General features: G+C 40.3%; 1 protein-coding gene and 1 long non-coding RNA gene across 2 annotated transcripts in view; both read right to left on the bottom strand.

Annotated features, from left to right (window-relative positions):
- Positions 1 to 1842: 1842 nt before the first annotated feature.
- Positions 1843 to 4137, bottom strand: LOC148684852 (uncharacterized). Its single transcript, XR_015951505.1, has 2 exons — positions 4050 to 4137; positions 1843 to 3554 (listed from the first exon to the last, which is right to left on the bottom strand). It is a non-coding gene; the product is annotated as an uncharacterized LOC148684852 (long non-coding RNA).
- Positions 4138 to 11279: 7142 nt separating this feature from the next.
- RAB2A (RAB2A, member RAS oncogene family) overlaps positions 11280 to 23595 on the bottom strand; it is a 37082-nt gene continuing 24766 nt past the window's right edge. The window contains exons 7-8 of the mRNA XM_035125144.3: positions 16028 to 16096; positions 11280 to 12527 (exon numbers count right to left, since the gene is read on the bottom strand). Of these exons, the coding sequence (XP_034981035.1) occupies positions 12432 to 12527; positions 16028 to 16096 (165 nt within the window). The 3' untranslated portion in view covers positions 11280 to 12431. The remainder of the gene's footprint in view (positions 12528 to 16027; positions 16097 to 23595) is intronic.

Genomic DNA, 23595 nt, shown 5'->3' with positions numbered 1-23595 from the left:
ATGCACCATTTTCAAATGTTCCTTCCCAGACTACATTTTCATCACCCAGTCCTACTCATAATTCTATAGCAACAATTTATGGTCCCTGTCACTGCATATGAAGCATGCATGTAAGTGCGCACACACAAACATTCATATAAGGTCATGCACAGAAAAAAAAAGTGCTTACATTCCAGTGTATAATTGTACAGTATATTGCTTAGAATAAGTATCATAAATACACTTTTATCGCCACGTCTCTTAGTGGAGCCTTTATTGTGGCCAAGTTTTGCTTGTAAGGCCTTCTTGGTGTTTGATTGTTTTCATGCTGGCAAAAAGGAATAATGGGAGAAGTGATAATGGGAAGATAAAACATACCACAGGAAAGCATACATACCAGTCCAGAAAAAAGACATTCCTCACCTGAAGACTGAATGGTGAAGCAAGAACATGTCTTATTTCAGTGACATTCAAAAATTTCATATTAGCCATATCCTTAGTGAAACATTCTCCAAGTATAGAGTAACTTCTTTGGAGTTGATGCAGCAGCAAGCTGTTCCAGTATTTAACCTGGTGATGTGGACGTTGGACAGCTGATGGAACAGAACTTCACTATGAAGGAGTAGACACATGTGCTGCTAAGCTGGATTCATGCCAGGTGTGAAAACAGTGTCAGCTTTTCAAAAATTGTAAATAATAATAATAATAATAATATTTATTATTTATACCTCGCCCATCTGGCTGGGTTCCCCCAGCCACTCTGGGTGGCTTCCAACAGAAAAATGAAATAAAATAATCTATTAAACATTAAAAGCCTCCCTAAACAGGGCTGCCTTCAGATGTCTTCTAAAAATCTGGGAGCTGTTTTTCTCTTTGACATCTGATGGGAGGGTGCCACCACAGAGAAGGCCCACTGCCTGGTATCCTGCAACTTGGCTTCTCGCAACGAGGGAACTGCCAGATGGCCCTCGGTACTGGACCTCAGTGTCCGGGCAGAACGATGGGGGTGGAGACACTCCTTCAGGTATACTGGACCGAGGCCATTTAGGGCTTTAAAGGTCAGCACCAACACTTTGAACTGTGCTCGGAAACGTACTGGGAGCCAATGTAGATCTTTCAAGACCGGTGTTATGTGGTCTCGGCGGCCACTCCCAGTCACCAGTCTAGCTGCCGCATTCAGATTAGTTGTAGTTTCCAGGTCACCTTCAAAGGTAGCCCCACGTAGAGCACATTGTAGTAGTCCAAGCGGGAGATAACTAGAGCATGCACCACTCTGGCGAGACAGTCTGCAGGCAGGCAGGATCTCAGCCTGCATACCAGATGGAACTGATAGACAGCTACCCTGGACACAGAATTGACCCGCGCCTCCATGGACAGCTGTGAGTCCAGAATGGCTCCCAGGCTGTGCACCTGGTCCTTCAGGGGCACAGTTACCCCATTCAGGACCAGGGAGTCCTCCACACCTGCCCGCCTCCTGTCCCCCACAAACAGTACTTCTGTCTTGTCAGGATTCAACCTCAATCTGTTAGCCGCCATCACTGCCTCTGTGTGTCTGTACACATCAGCAAACTACAATTTGGATTTAAATGAGGAAACAAAATTTGTCAATCATACTGCAAATAATTGGTTCATGGCAGATTCAAGAACATAGATAATGTCTACAGGATCCTACTCTTGGAAGATTCCTCCTCCTAATATATAGAAGCTGATCCATCTATTCACTAAGTGACAAGTAATTCAACATGGAATCTATGTACTGTCATGGTTTTCACATATTACATGACATGTCAATGATGTATTTGTAGCTTCCTAGGAACACAACAAAATGCAGAGTTGTTCAGGCAAAAAACAGGTTGAACCCAGTCAAATACAAAGCAAATATATTCCACAGTGTTGTCAAATCAATCCTTCAGAGAAACAAGCCAAGAAATCCATGTGCATAATCAAGTCTTCAAAATGTTCACAGCTTTAAATAGTTTGAAATTTAATCCATAAAAGTTTACATCATGAAACATGTTCATATTCAAGATACCACAAGACTCTTTGTTGGTTTTGCTGCAGCAAACACAGCTACCCCTCTGGAAACTCTTACATTTTTACTATTTTAGTGGGCAGGGGCTCCCTTTTATTAACATACATACTAGGCAAAATCTATATATGTGTAGATCTGAAGATACATGGTACACAGATTGAATGCTAATCCCAGTTCTATTCCATTGCCCTTAGATTGGACTTCCACTGGAAGGAAGTTCTTCTAAGTATTCATAACAAATATATTATTATACATTACTGAGAGTCATTGCCATGGCAAGAAACAAGTACACTTCATGATTTCTCCAAAATTGAAGCTTTTGCTATCATTCATCATAAACATCACAATTATTATTTTAATGTAAAATTTTAAAAGACTTGTCCACACTGCTTTGAAACAATCATTATGTGTTAATACTGGCAGCAAAGAAGTAACTGAATGCAAAACAAAATAGGAGGCTAATTTTTATTTACTCAGGAGGAGAAGAAGTAAATAAGAATGAGAAAAATAAGATACCAAGCTAACAATCTCTGCTTCTGTGGAAAATTAATTCTGTGACATGCAGAATGGTTACACTGACTGGAAACTATTCTTGAGGTGATTCAGCAAGAAAAAAAATCCAGTACTGTAAGAAGTTAAGATTCTGTTCCCAGGAGTGTCCCAGAGAACATTATGAAAATGATTCTCACATGATTTCCAATGGCATACGCTTGCACTACCACTTCAGAAAGCTACTGGATGAATAGAAAGTTATGTCAGAAAAAGCTCAGGGAACCTACAATTTGATCTTTTTAGAATAATTGCTTTCAATTGAGTTGTTATCTACCTCTCCTACATATTTGTTGTGAGGTTTTCAACAAATTAAAAAAATCTTATACCAGCAAAAATGACTATGAGGTACTAACCTAAAGGGATAAGGGAATATGGCACTGTGGCAAGGATGGGATCAAGTGAAAGGGAGAGGGCCTGAAAAGGCATCATCATGCTCCAGTGCAGGATGTTTCCAGGTGGATTAGTTAACTTGTGCTGTGTGCGTGTGTGATACCGGTATATATATAGTGTGTGTGTCTCAGGAAGTGTAAGCATGAGTAAAAGAAGAAGTTAGCTGGAACTGGATTGAGGTCTAGGGTAGTGTTGTGAAAAGCAAACTTCCTGAAATTAGAAGATGTGACCAAGTTCAAAAGATCCAAAGTGAATCACTCAAACATATTGCAAAATCTGCTGCAAGAAATGCTTTTGTAACTGCTCATGATAATCTTGTGCATGAGATTTGCAAAGTCTGCCTGCATATATACAATACAAATATGAAACTATGCCAAAAACAATTCCTTAAAAAATACAGTAGTTATCATTTAGAATATATGAAGTAGGTCAAAGCACAGGGAAAGAAGAGGACAAAGTTATCATAAGTTAGCTAAATAAAATTGCCTGTTCTTGAAAAACAGGTTCTCATCGGGAAGTTTCGGGGAAACATTAGTAATGACAGATAATAAAATATGTTCTTAATGGCATACTGGTAAGAAGAGGAAAAGGGTTTCATAACCTGCAAGAGAGAAGAAAAGTAAAATGTGTAAGAACAAGCTGAATCCTGCTCCATTATGTCTGAAATACATCCCCGTCAGCCTAAACCCTTTGGTCCAGACTGTAAGAACACCATCCTCCCCACTTCCACATTAGGCTGCCAAGCCCATTTTCCTCTTGTTTGTAACTTCTTCCTTTCATTACTTCACAGTGGCCCACAGATGTCTGTCTCCTCCCTAGTCCTCTTCCCTTCAAACCAAACACCTCTTAACTTCCGCTCCCCAAGGTGCCCCTCCCCAACCCACAATTATCTTCCCACTAAGCTGTACCCCCCACCCCAATTTGGGGTGCGCTCCTAGATCCCCACACCCCTTTCCTGAATTTTGCTTCCTTCCCAACTCTTCTTTAGACGCTACCGATCATATCCAGGGCTCGACTCGAAACTGCACAGCCTTGTGTTTTTTTGGGGTATCTTGCGCGCCCCGTTTCCACTCCCCGCCCCCTCTCTCGCACACACCTATCGCCGTGTCCTTCTTCCTCCTACCGGGATTCCATTTCCTCCGCCCCTTGTTCCACTCCGTTTCTTACGTCACAATCTCAGGGTTTTCCTTTTCCCTGACGGCACTTTCGCCCGCCGCGCCGATTGGCTGTGAACCGGAGCCAATGGGAAAAGACACTCTCCCCCCCCCCACTCCGCAAGAAAAGAAATATATTCTCTGAGCTGGGTTGGCGAGGCGCGGGCAGGTTCCCCGGTCCCAAGGGAGGGCGGGGGGGGGGTCAGTTCGAGAAGTGGGCGGGGAAAAAGAGAGACACAGAAAGAGGGGGGAGGGAAAATCTCAAGCACCAGGTGGCTCCGGGCTAATCCCGTAAATTCGCGAAGAGGTCCTCCTGCCGATTTAAAAGGGCAAGCGCGGCTTGCAGGGGAGAAGAGGTGGCGAGTGTTAGCGAGGCGACCACGAGCCAGAGCTCTCGGCGGCTGAATTTCGGCAGCGAACCCCCTGAGGCGGGAAAGGGCGAAGTCGCCTTATTTCAGAGCATCACCCCACCACACACACACTTCCCAGCCACCCCACAGAGCAACCCTCCTCTTCTCCACGCACGAACGAGACCGTCGTGCGTCCCGCCCCGCCCCCCAGTACCCCATGCCTCAGAGCAGCAGAGTTTCCCCGCGCAAGTTGCAACAGGATCCCACGCAGGAGGCAGAAAACGCCGTCTCAGCCAGGGAGTCGCGCCCCCGCCCCCCCTCCACGCACAACAAAAGCCGCCGTCCTCCACAACCCTTCCGGGCGACCCGGGCAGGAAACCTCACGAGTCCTCGGAGGAAACGGAGACCCCACCCACGCGCTGCAAGTCCGCCCTCTCCCTGCCTCGGAGAGTCCCTCGCGCCTCGCCAGCGGTTCCCTCAGCAGTGCGCCCACAGGAAATGGGAGAAGCCGCCGCCGCAGCTGCTCTGGCTGGCAGCCCTTCCGCGCTTCCCGCAGGAAACGCCGCCGAGCTGCTCACAAAAGAGCGTCCGCTTCAGCACCTCGCGCGTCCGTGGGCCATTACCGGCCGCGATCCTGAAGCACGTTTGCATTCAGAAAGCAACCCCGCTGGGCTCAGGACAGCGGCAGAGTCTTTCTCTGCCGCTTTGAGAAATGGCTCACATTTTTTTCTCTTCCCGCTTTGCAAAGGAGGAAAGGGGGTGCCCAGGTAGAAACGTTTGTCTAAAGCAACGTGGCCTAAAGTGTGATTTAGGAAAACAAAAAAAACCTGGCATTGGTCAGATCTATGTAGAGTTTAATCTCGCACAATCTTTTCTCCTTCTCTCGAGTAAATTGCTCTGGAAGCACGAGGCCCCAAAGCGGGGGGACGGGGACGGGGGACGAGACAGGACTAAACAGAAGATGTTGCTGGACTCCAAGTCCCATCACCCGGAGTCACAAGGCCAAGAGGCACGAATGATGGGAGTTGGAGTCCATCACGGTCTGGAGTACCACAAAGAAAAGGTAATGTATGCAGACACACCAAGTGTCTCTATTTTCCAGGGATGTTCCTGATTTAGAGAAGCTGTCCCGGTTTCTGATTTGATCTCAGAAATATCCTACTTTTCCTTAGGATGTCACTGTTTTCATTGGAGAAATGTTGGAGGGTATGGCATTATCCGACTGTCAAGCCGTTTGAAGGCAATCCTGTACATTTTAAAAAATGTTTTATTATGTTTTTATATATGTTGAAAGCTGCCCAGAGTGGCTGGGGCAACCCAGTATTGGGGTATAAATAGTAAAATCTTTATGGAATGGGACATCCCTTTTTTCATCGGAGAAATGTTTGAGGGTATGGTAATGTTTCTTGACCCTTTGCATTGAATAAAAGTAGGGGGGGAAATGAGAAGTTACTGTGAAATTAGATTACAGTATTCTGCATTAAATTAAGAGACTGCAAAGATTAGGGATACTGTACATGTGGGATATTATTGATGGGCAACTGTCTGGTTTATGCTTCACATTAAATATGACTTAATAAAAATAATTAACTCAGATCTAGACTGAGTCTTTTGTACTTAAAAATGGAAGAACAGGTGGGAGGGTGCAAAATGTAATGTCAGCAGCACCCATCGCAGCTGCTGCTGTTAACTGCAGGTTGTGTATGAGTGGTACTGTCTACAGTAGGCATCCCCAAACTTCGGCCCTCCAGATGTTTTGGACTACAATTCCCATCATTCCCGACCACTGGTCCTGTTAGTTAGGGATCATGGGAGTTGTAGGCCAAAACATCTGGAGGGCCGCAGTTTGGGGATGCCTGGTCTACAGCAAGGAAAGAAATAGACAAATATCTTAGCTGGTTAGACCGTGGTGGTGATAATGCCAAGGTTTCAGGTTCGATCCCTGTATGGGACAGCTGCATATTCCTGCATATATGATCCTCAGGGGCCCTTTCAACTCTACAATTCTATGATTCTATGAACAAAAGAGCCCACTGGATCAGGCCAATGGCCCATCTAGTCCAGCATCCTATTCTCGCAGCGGCCAACCAGATGTCTGTCAAAAATATGCAAGTATTCTAAATACTATCACAGCATCAATTTATGCAACAGCATTATTATACTGGCAGTTTTATTTTCAGTTTCTTTCCTAATTATCCCTATCATGGAATTTGCCGTTTTCACGAGTGCCGTGCCCTGGGTTACCTAGCACTTCACACTAGTGTTCTGTGGCCTGTTCTAATTGATGGCCTTTAAATGACTTGGGCCTAACATGTCTTTTCTCACAACTGAAGCCCAAACAGAGGCATTTGCACTGTTAGTTCAATAGTTATAAAATCCATTTGCATTGAAGGTTGCCAAAGCCTGAGCTTAACTTTATCTCTGCAGATCTCCGGACCTAAAACAAAAGTATTGGCTGGGAGGTACCTTATTTTGAAACTAAATTGTACCAAATAGCTACTACTTTTGATGTCCCTCACAGTTCTCACATGTGATGGTGTTAGGCACACAAGTAATTATCATTGGCTGCATAAAAAAATCCTTTACTGTATTTCAAAGGCACAATGCAATTGAAGAGCCCACTAAGCTTGAGCAAGGAGCAGAATTTCAAAAACAAGGGACATAGACATGCCATAAGTAGTAATGGGTAACCGTCCTTTGACTCAGTTTCGAACTGCACTGGGTAAACCAAGCTATTACAAAAATCAGGAAAGAACTTCCTTTTATTCACCACACCCAGTTCAGAAATTATAACCTGCAAATGCCTGGATTCTGTTCACTTAGCTGGCAGCTGCCTCAACAATAAGGCCTTCCTTACTTCCTGGTTTGTTAGCAGCAGTTGCCCATCCATTGATAACATTACAAGACTCAAACTTGGTGGGATCTGGACTCAACTTGTAGTGTAGCAAGAAACTGAGAACAGAGGTGTATGTATTCTGTACTCTCCTTACCCCATGTTCTTCTTCATCACTAGTTCTAAACATGTTTCAAGAATGTTAAAACATTTGCTTTATGTGACTGGGTAAGTTAAGAAAAAGGTATGTGAGTAGCTTCCTAATATTGCAGTTGTCTACCAAAGTTTACAAGGCCAGTCATGTCAAACAGAACATTTTAAATGTTTGAGTGCTAAAAAAAATCAAGATGCATTTATGATTATTTTTAAAAAAATCTAATGTAAAATTTTGTTAGTCTTTTCACCAATGTAAGGAAGCGCTGAGGTCCTTGAATGTTGTATACAAAGGCACGTTTAGTTTCTAAGTGAGCATTCTTATCTATAAGAAAAGGTGATTTATTTAATTATCACACCCCTTGACAGAACTACAGCCTTACTTAGTGGGTCAATTTCACCCTCTCTAGTAAGCACTGTCTATAGTGAGGTTTTCGTAGCAACACTCTTTTAACTCAAGCCAATTCTACAGTAGGAAAAACTTTTCAGCTGCTAAAGCAAGCAGGGAATAAGCCTCTGGCTCAGATCCTCCTTTACTGTAGCCTGAGTAGGGTAATATACTGTAATTGGTTTTCCACATTTGCCAAGAGTCTGTTTCCTCTTATCATCCACAATATTTAACACAGGGCTTGTAATAGGTCCAAAAATAATAAAATCAGTCCCAAGAATAGATGTGATAGATCCATAACATGCTGCTTTTTGTCATGGTCTTGGCTTTGTTAGAGTCTGTTAGTAGTTTTTATTACCAAATGATGTGGTTTCTTTCATGCGCAGCAAACCTAGTAAAGACATTTCATCAGCTACTTACATAGTACCGACATGGATTATTTACAGACTGAGACTTCAGTGGCACAATAAAACAAAATTAGTATGGTATACTATTAACAAAGTTACGATGTAGTTAGAAAAGAAACTCTGCACCTCGACCAGTGAAAAAGGAGCAGTACAAGAACATATGTATATAAGCCTCCTCTTGGGAGAGATCACCAATATGTGGAGTTAATTATATTTTTGTGCACGTAAGAATAGTTATACAATTCTTTTTGCTGCAAAAAACATACTTCCGCTATATTTCTAGTACGGCTTTAATATTTTGTAGTTTTAAAACTGCATAGCTTGTCTCATATTGAGACAGATAGGATATAAAGGTATAAAGTACAGATGACAAAATATGTAACTACAGATGTTTATACTGCAACTCTAAACCTGCTTACGTGGGAGTAAGTCTGACTGAAATTAATGGAACTTATTGAGTAGACATGCACTAGATTCTGCTATTATTTAGAAAGAGTACATTATATTGAACTTTAAAGTCAGTCTAAAGGCAGGGACTGGGAACGTATGGCCCTCCATGTTGTTGGATTCAAAGTCCATTAGCCAGCCAGCATGACAGATGGTCAAGGATTATGGGAGCTGTAGTCAAACAAGAGTGGAAGGCCAGCGATTCTCCAACCCTGTCATAAAATGCATAAAAACTGTATGTAAATGGAAACTCTGGAATACACTTACACCTAAGAAAAATGTATCTCACTGCTGGGGTCTCTTCCTACAAAGCTTCAGCCATAGAGTTTTCTAGTGGCCATCTGATCTGCTGTACCCACTTCTATGCAAACATTGCTTTTTAAAGTTCTATTCAGTAATACGGAGCAGATTGACTTGGTGCTTTTAATCACTATCTTACTGTGGCAATGGCCAACTATGTGTATGGGGCAGCTCTCATATGTAGTGTCATATCAGATTTCTTTCATCCAACTGTATTTTCAGCACCTAAAAAGTTTCATAAAGATAAAGCAACACCTCCAATATATCTGATGTATTGATTTCACAGAATTAACAATACCTGTTGAGAAACAATAGTTTGAAGTGCAAAAGTCTATTAGGTGCTTAGTAACAAATCTGCTATGAACCAGCTCAAGCAAGGTAGAATATGTACCATATTTTTCTGTGTATAAGAAAATGTTTCTTCCTAAGTTTTTTTCAATCAAAAATTTGGAGTCATGTTATACACTGGAGCATTTTCTCTGAAATTTAGCATGTTCATTATCCCACACACTCAATTCAGTCAAAGGGTGGCGGGGAGTTATGGCCATTTTTTTTATTTCCTCATGAGCAAATGGAAGACGTAGAAAGGTGGTTTTTTTGTAGCCTCTGAAGTGCTATGGAGTGAATGAAGCTGCTTTCTAAAGCAACAAATCAGAGTCTCTTGTGGTTGATGTAAGAGAGGGTTGTGGCTACCCAACACCAGACCCTTTTCAATGAAACCGATTATCTGGACACAGGCCTGGTTTTGGCACTGAAACAGACCTGGTCATCACAATGAATAACCTGTCAGGAGAGTCCAGGCTTTTACCGGTAAGTTAGGTTTGCTTACATCAAACTAGCCGTTAATGAACTGTACCAGCTGCCTTTCCCTTCTAGCCACAATTTGAAGTGGTAGAACTAAACTTGAAAAACACCAGAATGAGGCCTCTTCCATAGGAGCCTACCCATGTTTTGAAAATTTCTAATGAAGATCTTCCAAGTACCTTCTTTTCTTTAAGTGTGTTATGTAACAAAGAGGGCTTCTTCAACATTGGTGCCCCTTATGGAATTTGCTAGTTAGTACCTACACTATTTTTCTTGGCACCAGGTTAAAACATTTCTATTTTTCCAGGCATTTTAATTTGTGCAGTACCTCAATCTGACACATTATGTTTTTAGCTTCTGCTTCATATTATTGCCCATGCTGTCATTTTATTTATCCTCTTCTAGGCCTTTGATTAATTAAATGATCTATGGCTTTAAAAACTTTGTGGGGCTGTTATTGTTTGTCACTATGGTATGCATCTTTGTATTGTAAAACACCCTGTGACCTTCTGATGAAGGGCAGTACAGAAACTTACTAAATAATGATAATACTGATTATTTTAGTATTTATGATAGAAACAATTCATTATTTACCCTTGTTCACCAGCCCAAAATCTGTTGGATGATGGGTGGTATGCAAATATTTTGAATAAACAGATCACATTTAAGCCACCATGGGTGCCTTTTTAGCTGAAGAGAAGAATAAAAATGCTTTAAATAACTAAATGCTAAATTGATTGTGTGCACTGTCTTTGAGACTCTACGCATGCTCGCAATTGATCTAGAAACGCATTTGTGAATTCTTGTGCAGTTGTATTATTATGTAAGGAAAAATCACTTGTACAAGATCAGCTTAGAAATGGACCTTAATTACATGTAAGGTAGTTTTAAAGTGATGTCAGTATTTTAAGAACCAAAATCCATAACCATGCTATTTGTATAAAAGAATTTCAAAGTAAGAAAATAACATGGAAGACAAAGTAGCACAAACTGGAAACATATTTACACAACTTTAAATGTGTAGATTCAAAATTGAAGAAAATTACAAACCTTCACTTTGTTAAATAACGTTTTTTTGGGGTGGGGGTAATTTTTAAAATGTACAAAGTAGTTCTCAGCAACAGGCACCAAATGGATAAGCTTTGTTTTACCTGTCAACAAGTAGTTATTGGCTCCTTGCTAAGTACAGACTGGTCACCATCTCTCTCTGATTAATCTACCTCATGATTGCTGTGAAGCTCAAGTGCTGCTCTGAACTCAGAGGAACAAATGAGATACAACTGTAACGAATAACTGGACTCCAAAATGAATTCTTCAGCTAAAGTATGCCCACCAAGACAATCTAAATATGGAAGAGTAAGAATTGTGTAATTCCATTCAAACATATCTATAAATAGTTTACCCTGGAAAACCCAGCAATACAGATTAGGGTCAAGAAAAGATGTTCTCATATAGTTAAAGAGTGTCATTAATATTCTCTACTTGAAATATATAATTAAACAGGAGTTTATTTTGCAGTGATGTATACTAATTCATTAGAAGCATGGGGGGGGAATCATCATGTGGAGTACAGCACTAAAGCATTTCCAAGTTTGGCCTTAATCAGGATTTTCAATCTGGCAGTTTTATTGTCACACCCCCTTCACAATAGACAAGATGCTTACCATATTAAGATTACAAGTTGTCACCAAAAAAGAAAAAGAACCAAATCAACTTTACACAGCCACTGTACATCTAAGTTGAAAAACTATCCTTGATGGAAATATACCTAGAAATGAAGAGGCAAATAACGTTTTAAGAAATATGAAGTCTTCATAATGTGCCATTTTATGAGTTTCAATGCTTCCTGTATTTTTCATTCATTATAATATGTTTAACCTACATAATTAAGGCAAACAGCTAATCCATTTCTGAAGAGGTGCTGTGGAAGTTGTGAGCAAATAGCAAACATTTGGCATTAAAATAGGCATATGTAGCTTCTAATACTATACATAAAGCATTTTTGGACTCTAGGATAATGACAAAAGGACAAACATGCTAACAATGTCAAGAAGGTTTAAAATTCAGCATCTAAGCAAATTCCTAATAATGCTTCTGTAGTCCAAGCTCTAAATGTATAGAATTTATGCAAATGCATTAAAGAATTATAGCTTGGCAAATACACCCAAGCAAGTTATTAAACTATATATACAGAAAGTAAATGATAAATACAGAAAAGAGTCCTTCTGTTTTTCTTTAGAGCCTTGAAAATGGACAAGAGTTGAAGACAGTTCTACAATATTAAACATTAGGAAACCACTGTAGTTGGGCAACCTAACTACACAAACTGATTAAAATACTCAGATGACTTTGTAGTGTTTAATACAGTTCGTAGTCAAGGGCACAAGACAACATTTAACAAAAAATAATCACATCAATTGACTTAGAAATCAAATGGAAATATAGATATGAATACAATCTCCAAAACCTGTCTTTTAAGTGAACATTAACCATTTATTCAAAGTTGTACAAGAATTTGAAGAATAAAGTCTTCTGCAACATGATGCCATCTTACAATAATTTCATGTCGTAGTTGAAATTGAGCGGGGGAGGGTGAAACAAGTTAGTAGGCCCCTTCAGGCAGCTAGGAAGTAAAAATAGGTTCAACAGCAGCCTCCACCAGCCTGTTGTCCTCCCTGATTGCCTGCAAGTGTTGCATTAGTAGCAGCATGCTGAGGGCCGATCTTAATGCCATTTGCCTGAAATAATAAAAGTTGAATGCACATTAATATTTTTGGAACACTGCCAGAAGCTACAGCATTTTAAAGTACTTAATCCACTTCTGATTTATGAACATCTAAACTTATTGTCTCCTTTTCATGATAATCAAGCTGTAGGGGGGAAATCCTATTAAAAACAATGTCTGGTAGCAATTAAGGAAACAAAAATCAAGAACAGGATATATTATTTCATTTTTTCACCACTTCTGTACAACAGAATCCAATAATCTATCCTTGCCAGTACTAATGTATATATGTAGGCAACCTATACACTGAAGGTTTTCAAACTGTTTCATAACAGTAGAAATCCTTAATATGCCTAATAAAGCTTTGGTCCCACCAAAAGAAGTAAGTTCAGATTTCTTCTGGTCTCACACAGCAAACCCTTTTCTTCTCTTGACTGCATTTCCTTCTATGTTGAGTCAGCTGTACAGACTAAGGGCATACAAGTGTTCTGTGTCATCAATAATTTCTATGATCCCCAAAGACATGGCAAGTTGCCAAGAACCACACACAGAGTACTGTTCTTTCATTCATCAAACTTACACTTATATCCTAACCCACACTCCCTCAAGTGGATTTTACCTAAAAATACAGCACTTTAAGAAAAGTAATACAGTAGCTTCAGAAATTAAGCTCTTAAGGAAACTTTGCGTCACAGTAAATCTCAGATTTATAGTGCTTGGCAGTTGTTCTGCAACAGTAGTAGCCTTGGGGTTTCTGGCACTAGCTCAGTATTGACAGCAGCTGATGTGGTTTCTTTTCGCTCTTTGACTCCTCTTTAATAAAAAGCATGCCCTATGGCTCATTGGTTTTGCCCCCTCTGGGCTGGTAGCAACTTCTTGAGGAATCAAGGAGCCAGACTTGGCACTGAGCCAAGTAAATAGCATGCACTGTTGGCTCTTGACAGCATACGGCAATCAAATCTCCATAAGGCACAGTAAAGCAGTCAGATTCTATATGAAACTCGACAGATACAACAAGCATTATTTTTCAGAGCCAATGATTACTGTCCAATATATATGCTATCCACTGCTAACTTTAAACCATATGTTCTTTAGTTATCAGATGAGAATGAGGTAGTTCAAATGGTACTAGGGAAAACAAGGAGAGACACATAGTATATAGTGTAACTCAGCCTTCTCATGCTGGTCTTGTGCTAGTCATACCACTATTCCTGATAATCCTAGACCCTGCCACACTTCATTTACACACATCCAGGGGCTTGCAGCTCTTCAAGGCACAGCAGAAACATGCCCAGCATGAACAGGGGAAGGTTATAATATGTGCTGTTATGGATAAACCTCTCTCATACGCAGAGGCGGCTGGACAGAACTAATACAAAATCAGTAATACAACTTGTGCAGATGCAACGTTTGCTCTAAGGAAGCTTCATTTTCAGAAAGTATTGTATGTGTCAAATTTTAAATTTAAATAACACTGAAACAGCTATTTTGTTTCTTTATATAAAGATAGCTGTTAGACCCATAATAAAATAGTTGTCATTGAAGACATGGAGCCTGCACCTGCTGTCCAACCAAAAAAGCCCCTCCCCACCCCACCACCCTGTTTACCATCTAGCCTGATGAAGAGTTCTGGAGAACTTGAAAACTTGCACACTATTTTGTGATATTTTGGTTGGTCTCAAGAGGTAATTGCCCTAATATGGATTTGGTGACATTGTAACAAAGTGAATTCACTCCATCACTTTTATGAGCCGACTATCCTGTTCAAATAAGTTTTCCCTTGACTTTTGGGCACATGTTGGTTTTCAGACAGTTTCTATTAGATAATAAAAATAATTTCTCAACACACAAGACCACATTCAAATTACTTATTATTCACTACTGGAGACTGGTAATCGTCATCAGAGAAAACCAGTAAGGTGATGTCACTTTGTGAAAAATAACCAAACAGTAGAATCCTGCACAATTTAAGAAAAGAAAAACTAACTCATATTAGTTCCCCAGTATTTAGTCTTCAGAAGAACTGAGAATAAAGAAGAATGGAGGAATAACTCTGAAGACAACCCCGCAAAGCGGTTTCCTCTTTTCTAAAGACTCATAAATGAAGGGAGGAACTGTTGCAGGGTCATACTGAAACCTCCAGATGCTGGGCAGAAGAGACCTCTAAAAGTAAGTGCATATGACGACTTTGCCAGAGATGTGAATTTTTAACACAAAGCGTTTTACTAAGCAATGTGTTTGTAAAAATGGGGGAAGGTCTCATCTGACAGTTAATACCCTCTAGGTCTGAAATATTATAATTCTATTTCATCACAGCCATTTGCCAAATAAAAGGCAAACAGGAAAAAACATAATTGTCAGGGTGTGTTGTGACTACTCTTGCGTAACGACTGTCCACATGCTTGTCTTTCAGACGTTTTTATTGGTGCACATTATTTACAGTGTAACGGATTGCTCATTTCATGTCTACCCGCTCGAGTCAGATTCCTGCACTACCCCCTTCCGCGTTCGGGACCAGCATAAAAGCCTCGGAACTGAGAAGCGCCTCCCTTTCCCCCTCCTCCGCAATTCCGGCGTCGGGGGGACGGGTCTTCTGTCTGACCTATTTCTGTCCACTCTTTCCGCCTCCCTCTCTTCCTGCCTATGGAGCAGGGGCTCTTTGATGTTGTCAGAGCCCTGGCACTCCCTCTCTGTTTCCTGACTCACCCCTTCAGACCCCTCGCTCTCATGCTCAAAACTCCCTAGGATGTATGAAATTATTTGTGTGGTTGTTTGGATTCCAGCCACTAGATTCCCAATTAATGAATCGGTGACCTAGAGATGAAAGACTAGCCCTGACCATCCAGTCTATGACAATCTGTCATTTTCAATTAAGGAAGTAGATTATGAGACTTTGAAGAACATACCACAGAGATCTCAGCATGGATCAATATAACAACCATGAACTAAAGAATGTGCAGACATGGATGGTATGTACACCTATTTGAAATATGGTTTTCAAATATGGTTTTCAAATCTCTCAAAATGAGCAAAACTAGAGATTACAAATTCCAAATATATAGAACACCTCAGTCCTATGGCTACTGACTTGGAAACAAATCCCAAGTTCAAGAGGCCTTACTCTGATGTAATTACACATAAGATAGCATGCTAAATCTTGAATATAGTAAAATTTTCATGCAAGTCTCATATTTATTCTGTCTCTGACAGTACCCAACCCACATGTGGCAAACAAATTATCCTTTTGACTACTTTGACTACTCATTTGTACTGAAAGTTGCTGATATCATATGGAGAAATGGATACAAATGATGGATACTTTTTCTTTGGAAGATTTAAAGTTGAGTCTTGGTTGGAGAGGGGAACTTCATACTCCACAATTATAACTATATATACCCAAAAACAGAGTATACAAGGAGCTCAGCATACATTCAGTGTGTGTAACAAGCTTGGTGCAAGATGTGAATATTGTTATTTTGTCTCTTACAGCATTCTAACATTTGAAGAACTTACCTCATTATTAATGTCAAAAACGCCTTCCTGTATTTTCTCATAGATTTCCTTTGCTGTATTAATAAACGCCTGAAAAAATAAATAATAGTTTGAGACTTTAAATCCAAATTATGGATATGTACACTTCATAAATATAGCACAATAGAAGCACAGAATTCTTCTCCCAGTAAAGGTAGGGTGTGTGTGAATCTCCCAGTGAAGATGACATGAAGGGCCCTCCAGTGCCTGCTGGAAAGTCTTCTAGGAAGGGGAGGGATTAGGATTGTGTGTGTGTAAGTATGTAACAAGATTAAGCAGAGCCCCCTCTTCGCACAAATGGGCAACTTAGCAACTTTTAAAGCAAACTACTTGTGAATCTAGCCCATAATGTTATACTCTAAGTGGCTATGCAGAATCTCACACAGACAATTTTTTGTACCATTGGCTATCTGATCCTTTGCAGCATTGTCCATTTCTTTCTACTCTCAGCTTCCTGTTACTTGACCAGGTCCTGAGCCACAAAACGATATCACATTACAGTATTCAATGACTGCTAAGTTTACTCAGGGGTCTTTAGTGAAGTTGCTTATATAGATATAGTAAAAAAAAAGGAAGTATATGGACAATATCTACAAGATACATAAGTGCAAGAGTGTTGTTCAGAACATCAATTGAGTAACTTCTGTGTCTTCACAGCACAATGTCTGCCTATGTCCACAAAACGAAGTTCCTGTTGATCCTTATCACCCTGAACTTTTATCTCATCCCGCTGCTCTCCTTCCTTGCATTTTATCATTAGGCTTCTGAAACTGAATTAGCTTTATTATTGTTTACATAGCAAGCAGTGTTACAATAGATGCATTTTAGCTCAAGAAAGCCAAACTTCCCTCCCACTGTTTTCAAAATTTCTCACAAAAATAATGACAACCTTACACATGATGGAAAGGTATCATCTTAAACAGGCACCCCCAAACTTTGGCCCTCCAGATGTTTTGAACTACAATTCCCATCATCCCTGACCACTGGTCCTGTTAGCTAGGGATCATGGGAGTTGTAGGCCAAAACATCTGGAAGGCCGCAGTTTGGGGATGCCTGATCTTAAAGTAGAAAACATTTCCCGCTCCCAAAAGTCTACAGGAAACATTTTAATTATTATCATGCCTAACATATTAGCCAATTATTATTTAATGCACAAAATGGCTTTGTTTCCCCATTTAATACTATGAGAAGAATTTGAAAGACAATATACTATGTAAGATTTTAATGGCAGTAGCAAAGTTAGCCAATATCGCACATCAAGTTCTTTTGACTCCTTACAACCCTACAATGCAGCTATCATCTACTCAAGCTTGCCACGCCTGGTCACAAATCTAATTCAAATATTAAAAAGTAAACAGAGTTCATGGAGGGGAACAAATCATACCTTTCCTCATTTCTACACTGGAAGCATTTGACTGCTGAACTTGCCACCAGAGCTTTGTTTCCTAATTAACAGGACTGATATGTTTTCACCTTTAAAGGCCTTACAGCTCCCTAGAGTAATCAATCTACTGCAGCTCAATTACTGCACCAAGTGCATACCACAGCCAGTGAAGGAGACTTGAACAACTGCAGCCATGAGTGGAAAGATATGAATATGCATAAACTCTAAGTGGGTGATCGAATCATCACAGAGGGTCATGAGAATTTGCAGCAAAATAATGAGAAGAATTAATCATTGCAGATTCACAAGGCACTTAGGAAGTGAGTAGGTTTTTCAAACGTGCACTGGAGCTCAGAAATTGGCTTTCAGCCAACACTGAATTGATTTGCATTCTTCAGAAATAGAAGTTTTCAATATATAAAAAAAGAAATACATTGTATTTTGGCTTCTGATAAAACACCAATTACTGCAAGGGCATAATATGCCATAGTAATTGAAAACTACTTATAACTTTGGAACTTCATACAACTGCAATCTCTTATGCAATCCGCTTTGTTTTCATAAAACAATTTTTTAAAAATTAAATTCTCAAATATTAGTTCATCTGGACAGCTCACCCTTAAAATACTTTTTAAAAATTCAGGCATTAAATCCAAATCATGTGCACACGCAAAGAGGAGTATGGCATTATTTAGACATCTATTAAGAAGTGTACCAATGGCAAATAAAGGTCAGGTTACAGCACCTAAAATGTCATGATTGAAGTCCCATGTAAGTGGGAGGCTCCCATGCTCTTTTATGACTGTCTACACAGATAGTGGCCTAAACTACATGTCATGGTAAGCCAATATGAAAGAAACGCCAACAAGAGGTAGTGGTTTGTAGTTTGCACTTCCCAAACAAGCCACAAATAAAAACCATGGTTTGTTCTTACGTTTTATAACCTAGATAAAATGCTTGCAATTTCTCCATTTCATGTTATGTAAATGTATAACTGTTAAAATATGCTTACTCTTTCACTCCAATAAAACTCATGGCTTCTGACAATTATCCATTATAATGGCGAAATAATGCCAATATCCTATGAAGGTGATCATAGGTCAGTGGTAGACTTTGAATGTGCCGCATTAACTCCAACATCTTCAAGGCACAACAAGAAAGAAAAGCGGGAGGCATCTAAAGAAACCAGTGTGGCTGCATATGGAGCTTACAGAGGAACTGAGATGAGAAAAGGGGAATGTATAAGAAATGGAAGAAAGGAGAAATCCCAAAGGAAGAGTAAGGATGAGTAGCCAACAGTTGCAGAGAGAATGTCAGGTGGGCCAAAGCTCGGAATCAGTTCCAGCTTGCAAGAGAGGTTAAAAATAATACCAAAAGGTTTCTTTGGCTAGTATGTCCAGTTCTGGGTGCCACAATTTAAGAAGGATATTGACCAGCTGGAACATGTGCAGAGGAGAGCAGTCAAGATGATCAAGGGTCTGGAAACCAAGCCTTATGAGGAATGGTTGAGTGAGTTGGGTATGTTTAACTTGGGAAAGAGGAGACTGAGAGGAGATATGATAGCCATCTTAATATCTAAAGGGCTGTCATATGGAAGAGAGAACCAGCTTGTTTTCTCCTACTCTGGAAGGTAGGACCCAGTAAGAGCTGTTTTGACAGTGCAATGTCAAACCTTGGAAGGTTGTGGGCTCTCTTTCCTCCTTGGAGGTTTTTAAGAAGAGGTTGAATGGCCATCTGTCAGGAATGCTTTACTTGAGATTCCAGCAATGCCAGGGGTTGGGCTAGATGATCCTCGGGATCCCTTCCAACTCTACAATTCTGTGATTCTATCTCTAGTTGAAAAGATCTCAGTGGGTAGGACTGAGAAAGCCTAATGACATTGTGTGATTTCAGACCAAAGTCTTACATGTTTCTCTCCCTTTTTTTGGTGTCAAGACTCAGGGGTATGCCAATCTATCTTAGTTTAAATAAATCCATAACCACATAATCTGACTGAGGATGCAAAATATGGAAATGTTATAGGTTTAACATGGGGACAAGACAAGACTCATTTTTAAAGATAGACAATATGTAGGTTGCAGCTTGTCAACAAATATGCAAAATTTATTGGCATATTAGTATGCACAACAAGAACACCTATAAATAAATGGTTGATTTAATAAAACTCAATATTTATGAACATGACTTTTGCTACAAAAAGAAAAAATACTTTCTCTTTACAGAACATTAAAATAATGTCTTTGACTTTTCTCTTCATGTAGCATGCTGCCACCTGGTGGCTTTCAATGTTAATTTATATTTAATAGAGTTCTGTCAAGAGAACAAGCTGGTCATCACAAACACTCTCTTCCAACAACACAAGAGACGACTCTACACATGGATATCACCAAATGGGCAACATCGAAATCAGATTGATTATATTCTCTGCAGCCAAAGATGGAGAAGCTCTATACAGTCAGCAAAAACAAGACCTGGAGCTGACTGTAACTCAGATCATCAGCTTCTTATAGCAAAATTCCAGCTTAAACTGAAGAAAGTAGGAAAAACCACTGGGCCAGTAAGATACAATCTGAATCAAATCCCTTATGAATACACAGTGGAAGTGAGGAACAGGTTTAAGGATTTAGATTTGGTGGACAGAGTGCCTGAAGAACTATGGATGGAGGCTCGTAACATTATACAGGAGGCAGCAACGAAAACCATCCCAAGAAAAAGGAAATGCAAGAAAGCAAAATGGCTGTCCAACGAGGCCTTACAAATAGCGGAGGAGAGGAGGCAAGCAAAATGCAAGGGAGATAGGGAAAGATACAGGAAACTGAATGCAGATTTCCAAAAAACAGCAAGGAGAGACAAGAGGGTCTTCTTAAATGAGCAATGCAAAGAAATAGAGGAAAACAATAGAATGGGGAAAACCAGAGATCTGTTCAAGAAAATTGGAGATATGAAAGGAACATTTCGTACAAAGATTACCAAAATCAAGGACAAAAGTGGCAAGTGCTGTTAAGGTGCTACACCCAATATGCCAGCAAGTTTGGAAAACTCAGCAATGGCCAGAGGACTGAAGAAGATCAGTCTACATCCCAATTCCAAAGAAGGGCAGTGCCAAAGAATGCTCCAACTACCGCACAATTGCGCTCATTTCACACGCTAGCAAGGTTATGCTTAAAATTCTACAAGGCAGGCTTAGGCAGTATGTGGACCGAGAACTCCCAGAAGAACAAGGTGGATTTCGAAAGGGCAGAGGAACCAGAGACCAAATAGCAAACATGCGCTGGAATATGGAGAAAATTAGAGAGTTCCAGAAAAACGTCTACTTCTGCTTCATTGACTATGCAAAAGCCTTTGACTGTGTCGACCACAGCAAACTATGGCAAGTTCTTAAAGAAATGGGAGTGCCTGATCACCTCATCTGTCTACTGATAAATCTCTATGTGGGGCAAGAAGCTACAGTTAGAACTGGATATGGAACAACTGATTGGTTCAAAATTGGGAAAGGAGTACGACAAGGTTGTATATTGTCTCCCTGCTTATTTAACTTATATGCAGAATTCATCATGCGAAAGGCTGGACTAGATGAATCCCAAGCCGGAATTAAGATTGCCGGAAGAAATATCAACAACCTCAGATATGCAGATGACACAACCTTGATGGCAGAAAGCGAGGAGGAATTAAAGAACCTTTTAATGAGGGTGAAAGAGGAGAGCGCAAAATATGGTCTGAAGCTCAACATTAAAAAACCAAGATCATGGCCACTGGTCCCATCACCTCCTGGCAAATAGAAGGGGAAGAAATGGAGGCAGTGAGAGATTTTACTTTCTTGGGCTCCTTGATCACTGCAGATGGTGACAGCAGTCACGAAATTAAAAGACGCCTGCTTCTTGGGAGAAAAGCAATGACAAACCTAGACAGCATCTTAAAAAGCAGAGACATCACCTTGCCTACAAAGGTCCGTATAGTTAAAGCTATGGTTTTCCCAGTAGTGATGTATGGAAGTGAGAGCTGGACCATAAAGAAGGCTGATCGCCGAAGAATTGATGCTTTTGAATTATGGTGCTGGAGGAGACTCTTGAGAGTCCCATGGACTGCTAGTAGATCAAACCTATCCATTCTTAAGGAAATCAGCCCTGAGTGCTCCCTGGAAGGACAGATCGTGAAGCTGAGGCTCCAATACTTTGGCCACCTCATGAGAAGAGAAGAATCCTTGGAAAAGACCCTGATGTTGGGAAAGATTGAGGGCACTAGGAGAAGGGGACGACAGAGGACAAGATGGTTGGACAGTGTTCTCGAAGCTACGAACATGAGTTTGACCAAACTGCGAGAGGCAGTGCAAGACAGGAGTGCCTGGCGTGCTCTGGTCCATGGGGTCACGAAGAGTCGGACACGACTAAACGACTAAACTACAACAACAATGGTCAATGATTTTCAATATTAAACTAGAAAATTTCTAATAGTATAGGTCCTTCCCCCCCAATTCACTAAATATTATTATGCATCAGAGCTTAGGCTTCTCAGAAATTGAGGATGTGGCTGGAATCCAATGTTATGAAAACAAACTTTTGTTTGTGCAATGGGACTTCCCTTTCTTCTGTTTCCCCTTCATTGCTCCCCAAATCTGCTCTGGTGGATTGCGGGCCCGTCAGAGCACATTTTGGATGCACAGAGGGGCTGCAGGTCAGAGAGGAAGAAGAATATGTTCTGCTGTGTGAGCAGAAATCCATTCTGTTTATGCACAGTGTTTGACTAAACTCTGTGCATTGACAAAACCCTATGCTATCAAAACCACAAATCCTTGGCCTGTTCAAGCACTGTTATTAAAATATTTTAGAAATCTTCCCTGACGCTAAAATTTAGTGGTTCTCAAACTGTGGGCCAGATTTTCTGGTGTGTGCATCCATGCAGCAGCCATTTTTTGTTGCAGCCATAGCTACTACTACTAAGCATAATATTGAGGCAGCAAATAGAGAAGCTCCTTTCCCTCTTTTTCAAAAAATAATCTGTTATAGTCCTTTCAACAATGCCAATGTTTAATCTGTGACTTGATGTACAGATGTTGAACACACAGCAGTGGGCTACATATAAGATTCTGTATGCTTACTTCGGTTGCTGGTAGATGCATGTCTTGTGTCCGCAAGTTTTTAAAAACTGAGAAACACTTCTTAATTTTTGTATATTACCTACTAGTTTAAAAGTACCCTGAATTTGTGAGAATTGTACTAGGGTCTCTTTAGACCAATTTGCACTAAACAATAAACCATACCACTTCACTAGTACATGGAAGAAACAAACCATGATAGTTCAAATTTGTTCTTCTCACAAATCAGTTTTCTTGAGCAAAACATAATGCCAAGCCAGAGAGTCTGGTTTGTTTATCTCCAGTGGAAGAACTATTGACTATGATTTACCATGAAGTATGAACGGTGCCTTTAAGGAAGAGCTAATGAATTAACTTTCTGAGGACTATGGCTCAGTTCATGGCAATTGAGAGGAAACCAGATTTACGAACAAGGGAGAAATTACAACAGCAGCATATTTTAGCAAGGTACTTTGAAGTGAGAGATGATAAGTGGTACAGTGGAACCTCAGTTTTCAAACATTTCGACTGCCAAACTTTTCGAAAGCCAAATGCCGAAAAGCCAGAAGTGAATGCTTCCATTTTCGAACGTGCCTCGGAAGTTGAGTGACTTCCGAGGCACGGTTTTCATTTTTTTTTATTGAATTTGCTGACAGCCCTTTGATTTTCAGTTTTCAAATGTTTTGGAAAACCGAGGTTCCACTGTAGTAGGAAAAACCAATAGAGAATGTTGAGGTAATCTAGACAAGATGAACAAGATAGATAAGAACTTTAGTAAATAATGATGACGACAACAACAACAACAACAACAACAATTTTATTATTGGGCTAATCTCTACCAATAATTTTAGTTGCAGATGGGCTAAGTACTTCTAGTACAGCTAATTTTATGGAAAAGGAAAAGACTAAGGAAAAACTAGAGAGGGTTCTGTGAAAACAGAAAGGGGAATGGCGGAAGGAAATAAAAACGATGACTTAAATTGTGAGAGGACGTGATCTGTGGTGGAAAGTATAGTGGACCCTCTGGATATGAATGTAATTCGTTCCAGGGGTCTGTACGTACCCAGAAAAGTCCACAAGCAGAGGCACTGCTTT

The sequence above is a fragment of the Zootoca vivipara genome, chromosome 8 (assembly GCF_965207765.1).
Source record: "Zootoca vivipara chromosome 8, rZooViv2.hap1.1, whole genome shotgun sequence".
In the NCBI taxonomy this organism is placed as follows: domain Eukaryota; kingdom Metazoa; phylum Chordata; class Lepidosauria; order Squamata; family Lacertidae; genus Zootoca; species Zootoca vivipara.
The sequence above is the reverse complement of the archived record's forward strand: the minus strand, read 5'-3'. Positions and strand labels throughout refer to the sequence as shown.